The sequence below is a fragment of the Daphnia pulex genome, chromosome 1, assembly GCF_021134715.1.
Source record: "Daphnia pulex isolate KAP4 chromosome 1, ASM2113471v1".
Lineage (NCBI taxonomy): Eukaryota > Metazoa > Arthropoda > Branchiopoda > Diplostraca > Daphniidae > Daphnia > Daphnia pulex.
Window position 1 is genome coordinate 8,056,181 of NC_060017.1, and position 5,665 is coordinate 8,061,845.

Below are 5,665 nucleotides of genomic sequence, written 5' to 3' on the forward strand. Positions count from 1 at the left end.
GGTTATGAATATTTAATTTTAATTTTTCGAACAAATTTTCACTCTGCATTTGAGTACTAGAGAAGCCTCTGCTAGCCAGTTTATCGAGCGCAGTTTCGTCGCCTGCGATTTTGTGTAAGATGGCGGCATCCTTGAAGAAAAACATGAAAGTCAGTGAGTCTAAAGAACAAGATGATTCGGACCATTTAGAAGACGAAAATGGCGAAAACCTACCGAACGAAAATAATGGCGAAGTAAAAACCAAAAAGAAAAAGAAGAAGAACAAGAAGAAACCTACTCCGGCTTCGACCGAAGTGAATGGTCAAGACACTAATCACGTTGAGAATGAAATCACGAAAACCAAAGAAGATCTTGGCCAGGACGAAAAAGATGATGAGGATGCTGTAGAAGGTAATGAAATGGCCTAAACATTTCCTAAGCAAAATATGCCATTTATAATAAATCTCATTCTCACAGGTGAAGGTAATGGTGCCGTAAAAAAGAAGAAGAAGAGCCGTTCTAAAAAGAAGAATCCTGCTGTCAGTAACGTTGTAACAGTGAAAGGTCAAACAGATCCTCCAACAATCCCAATTGTTGAACTTTTCCCTGATGGTAACACCACACCTGACATTAATTATTCCAAAGTTTGGTCAGTTAAAATTTGTATTTGATTTCAGGCAACTTCCCCGTTGGTGAAGAAATGGAATATCCTGTTGTAGGGGATGATAGAACAGCTAAAGATCGCTTTACAAGTGAAGAAAAAAAAGCTCTTGACAGAGCACAGATGGATATTTACAATGAAGTCAGATGTGCTGCTGAAGCCCATCGTCAAGTACATAATAGCATGCATTTACTGTGGTATTTTTATTACAATTTTTTTTTTTATTCTAGACCAGGCAGTACATGCAGCGATATATTAAACCAGGAATGACTATGATTCAAATTTGTGAAGAACTTGAATCAACTTCTCGTAGACTAATTGCTGAAAATGGACTTCAAGCAGGTTGATACATGTCATTTATTACATTAGGTGAGCCTTTTATAAAACACTTTCCATTAGGGTTGGCGTTTCCAACTGGATGCAGTTTGAACCACTGCGCTGCTCACTACACACCCAATGCTGGAGACACCACTGTCTTGCAGGCAGATGATGTATGCAAAATTGATTTTGGAACTCACGTCAACGGTAAGTACAATTGGCTCACGTATTCATTTGTATTCTGCTTGTCTGAGCCTTATTATTCTCAGGTCGAATTATCGATTGTGCGTTCACGTTATCGTTCAACCCCAAGTACGACCGACTGCTTGAGGCCGTCAAGGATGCCACTAATACCGGCATTAGAGAATCGGGGATCGATGTGAGGCTCTGCGATATTGGAGCTGCAATCCAGGAAGTCATGGAATCTTATGAAGTGGAAATCGACGGAAAGACGTATCAAGTCAAACCCATCCGCAATCTGAATGGACACTCGATCGGACCGTACCGTATGTTAATGTTCACAGGAGCATGGTGAGGCGCTGTTTTTATTATCCTTTGAAAATGTAGGAATCCATGCTGGAAAAACTGTTCCAATCGTTCGTGGCGGTGAAACTACACGCATGGAGGAAAATGAATTTTACGCCATTGAAACGTTTGGTTCCACTGGTCGCGGATACGTTCACGATGACATGGAAACGTCTCATTACATGAAGAACTGGGACGTGAGCCACGTTCCACTAAGGTACATTTTCAGCTGACGTTTACGCCCAATTGGATTGTTTAAAATATTGGCGATCGTTTGACAGGTTGGCGAAATCGAAGCAGCTGTTGAATGTCATCAATCAGAATTTTGGAACGCTGGCCTTCTGCCGTCGTTGGCTGGATCGACTGGACCAAACCAAGTACTTGATGGGGCTGAAAGACCTGTGCGACAAAGGGATCGTGGACCCTTATCCACCTCTCTGCGATACAAAGGTAAATGATCCTTGGCTTTGGGGCCCCCAATTATTATTGGTTACATTTATTGTCATTTCTAATTCATTTCTATTGTCATACCTTTATTGTCCTAGGGCTGCTACACGGCCCAGTGGGAGCACACGATCCTCCTGCGACCGACCTGCAAAGAAGTCATCAGCCGCGGAACCGACTATTAATTCTCTCTCTCTAATTCGAATTCTCTCGTTGGTTTTGTCCAAATTAACATGGGGGATAAGCGCGATTATTTACAATCTCTTTTGCCTACCATTTTTATTGTCCTCTTAATGACGCCGAGATATTCGTGTTGGCCATTACTTCTTGCCATCAAAATTGCTTTCAACAGTTTTGGGTCCGTTCAAAAGATGGCTTTTTCTGGGGTTGGAGGGAATGCTCGTCATTCCATTGGAAGAATATTTAGAAAATAATGATGACAAATCGAGTCTTTGTGGCTTCTGGCACATACTGATATCCAATTTGGTCTTCCTTTCTCTGGCCAAATACTCCCATGATGTCGACTGATGATGAAAGGGGTTTGAATGTTGTACGCGCCAGAAGGGAGGAAATAATAGTTTTTGTCTGTTTTGTTATCCAGCGAATATTGAAAGAGAAACGAGAATGGGAAGAGGAAAATAGAACCGAAAAAAACGAAAAAATAACATCGTGTGGTGTCGCACGCCATATTGAGAGTTGTCCATTTTTTCTTTGGTTGTTGAATTTTTTCGTTAGTGCATCATCCCTGCAGTGGAAGAGTAACTTGAAGAGGTGGGGGGGGAAGTAACTTGCATTGCGGAATGTATACCTTCAAGACTGGGGAGAGTATCTGGTTGTCGTGTCAATATTGGTCTTCTCTTGGGGACTGTGTCATCGACAATATTGCGACCTCGCCCCCCTAAGCAAACACACACACACTTCATCTAACCATTCTTCATTGTTGACTGTAGGGTTCCGTCGTCGTCGAGTGTCGTCTCATCCCGAATTGGTTTGGGTGGTGACGTTGCAGCCATTTTCTCTTCCTTTCCTTTTACCAAATCATTTCCAGCAGGTACACACATCATCAACTCGGATTGACACCTGCGGTGCAATACAATTCGATCGACTGCGAGTTCCACATTTGCCCGTTTGTTGGGACTTTAATGAGAGACTTTGGCCAACGAAAAATGGACACGCGTTCGTTCATCATGGAGGAGGCGCACACACCCAAAACCCACCCACTGACTCTTGTGTGGTGGTGTGTGCCAGGTAGTAGTCTGCGTCTGTCGATCGACTGTCCAGCGAGTTGATGGATGGCCTCTCCGTCCATTATTGATAACACGCTACGAGCTAGTCGTGCAGCGCTTTGGAACCTACACGCCATGACACGGACCCGCCCACTTTTGCCCCCACCTTGGCGCTCACCATCTCGCCCAGTCACAGTCGGCGAATAAATTAGTTGCAAGTGAAATGAGAAACAACAAAATACGCACGTCACACTCGATCGGCAGCGTGACTGAACGGTCCGCCTTTTGTTCCCGCTCCGTGTGTGTACATCTTCCGTCCGTTTTCCTCTTTTGTGAACGCAGTTAACAGCAGCGCGTTGGAGGAAGGGGGGAGGGGAAATAATAATAAAAGAAGGCTTGAAAAAAATAACGAAAAAACAAAAGGGCAATCCAATATGCATGGGTGGAAACGTCGAAAAAACATTGACCGATTGAATTCCGGCGCGGACGTGAGGGATCGTTTGGTTTTTTGAACGACGGCGAGTCGAGAGAGACGGGGGCCGGATGTGATTGCGGCCACCACCCAATCGAAATGAGACAAATACGAAACAGGTGTCGCTGACAAATGAAAACTGGGAAAAACTCAAATTTCATCTACTAAAGGAGTATAGGGACGAACCGGTTGAGAGCTGGGAAATGAAACCATAAAAATGACCGCCTTGCATTTCGAAATGTTGAACAAAGAAATCATAAAAATAAATAAATAAATAAACGGATCCCTTTTGGTTTCCTTTCACCGTCATTATTCATCATGGGGATAGCGCCCGGCGTTTAAAAACCACCGCCGAACCCGGGAGACGAAAGCCGTTTCGTGTTTTGACGAGATGGGCCATATGCGCGCGCCGAGTTGATTGTTAAGGTACACAACATTTATTTTTGTAAAAAGAAGAAGAAAACCGGTTTTGGGCGAAAAGCGATCGGTACCTCTTTGGTTTCCAGCAGAAAATGTTGCGTCGATGTTTTGGCATTTTAAACCTGGGAATTTGGGAGTAAGAAGAAGGTAGTAGTTGAACACAAACAACATGTGAAGAAGGAAACAAAGCGACGAGTGGAGGGGAAGAAGAATTCATTTGGGCTGCGTCATCAGCACGCGTTTGAATCACGATGCGCCCAGCAGTCGGGATGCTGGGGTAGTAGCTCAAGATAAAAATCTCAACTGCCCATTCATCATAATGTCAACTCATTCTCTTCATCTTCTCTTGTAATTTTTTCTTTCGGGTTTCTTTTTTACTACACGGCGAGAGCAGAGCTACCACCCACCCTAGATATCCCCTCCCGGGGTTGATTTCACATCACGTCTATTCCCGTTTATTCAAATGTTTCCCAAAAATATTCTGATCAATTTTTCCATCCTCTGGCAGCAGCAGCCAGGTATCAATCGAGCCGAGAAAGTTGTGGCCATTTCTCTATCTTCCATCAGCTCTTCCAGGTCCGCTGGCCGGAGGTGTGTGTATCCATCCACAAACACGCATGAATCCCAGCTAGCTATGGTAATTATTTATTTATGAGAAAACGAACCAACCCCTCGAACTCGTGGGAGGTAGAAACCCGTGAATGTATACACACACACTGTGTGTGTGTATGTGTGTGTGGATATACACTATACACGCAACGTGTCGGCGGATAGGCTCTCTGCGCGCCGCCAACAACAACCAGGAATTATTCGATAAGAAATTGAGGAACATTCCCATTTCTCTACCAGCAGTTCCGGCATCAAATGAGAAAGAAGAAGAAAGGCGTGGGCCGGACCAAACCCCGGCCGGCACTTGGCATCAGTTTGACATTTGTTCAAGATCCTCCTCTCTATACTCTACCGCTCACGCTCTCTCGTCTGATGCCCAACCCTGAAATTTAGATATTTTTCTTCTTCTTCCCTCCGTGAGTGTGTTGTGCCTCACCTTTCTTTAAGAAACGCTCGGCGCGCATCACGCCAGTTATTTTCGTTTTATTCTTTCACAGTCGACTGGCCATCTTGCGTCTTGATCGGCAATCTCACGCTCACACCTTTTTTCTTCTCTTGGTGTTTGCGCATAGGCCCCAGGTTTTTTGTCCTGGACACCTTATCCCCGACCAAGATATTCTATATCCTCGTGCAACGTGTTATAACATTAACGGCAATAGCTTAGCCTCGTCACTCTTCTGGGAAAGTGCGGGATCCTCCTATCAGCCAGGGGACTCGACCGTTCAAGATCATCCAGTCACCGTTTCTTGATTACTCCGGTTTGGACCGAATAATAGAAGAAGCCCAACAGCAATAATACCTTCTTTCTCTTCTTCTTATTTCTTTTCCCCCTTCCACCTTGTACACATTGCGTGAATAGCTATAGGTGTGTGTGTTGGTTCGTTTTTCTTTTAGCCAGAAAGAAAGAAAAGAAAAAAAGTGAAACGCCCAGTACCACCTGGGACCGGGAACGTTGTGAGAGAATATAAGGAAAAAAAGGGCGAGAGAGAGAGAGAGGGAGGATAACCCACG

At 44.3% G+C, this 5,665-nt stretch overlaps 1 protein-coding gene across 1 annotated transcript; it reads left to right on the top strand.

The window, feature by feature from the left end:
• On the top strand, positions 1–2,203 carry LOC124193050 (methionine aminopeptidase 2-like). The gene is made up of 9 exons (XM_046586711.1): positions 1–390; positions 457–591; positions 657–811; positions 871–982; positions 1,040–1,165; positions 1,228–1,464; positions 1,526–1,700; positions 1,765–1,933; positions 2,029–2,203. The coding sequence occupies exons 1-9, from the start codon at positions 120–122 to the stop codon at positions 2,110–2,112; spliced, it is 1,464 nt and encodes a 487-aa protein (XP_046442667.1). The 5' UTR covers positions 1–119; the 3' UTR covers positions 2,113–2,203.
• The last annotated feature ends 3,462 nt before the right edge of the window (positions 2,204–5,665 follow it).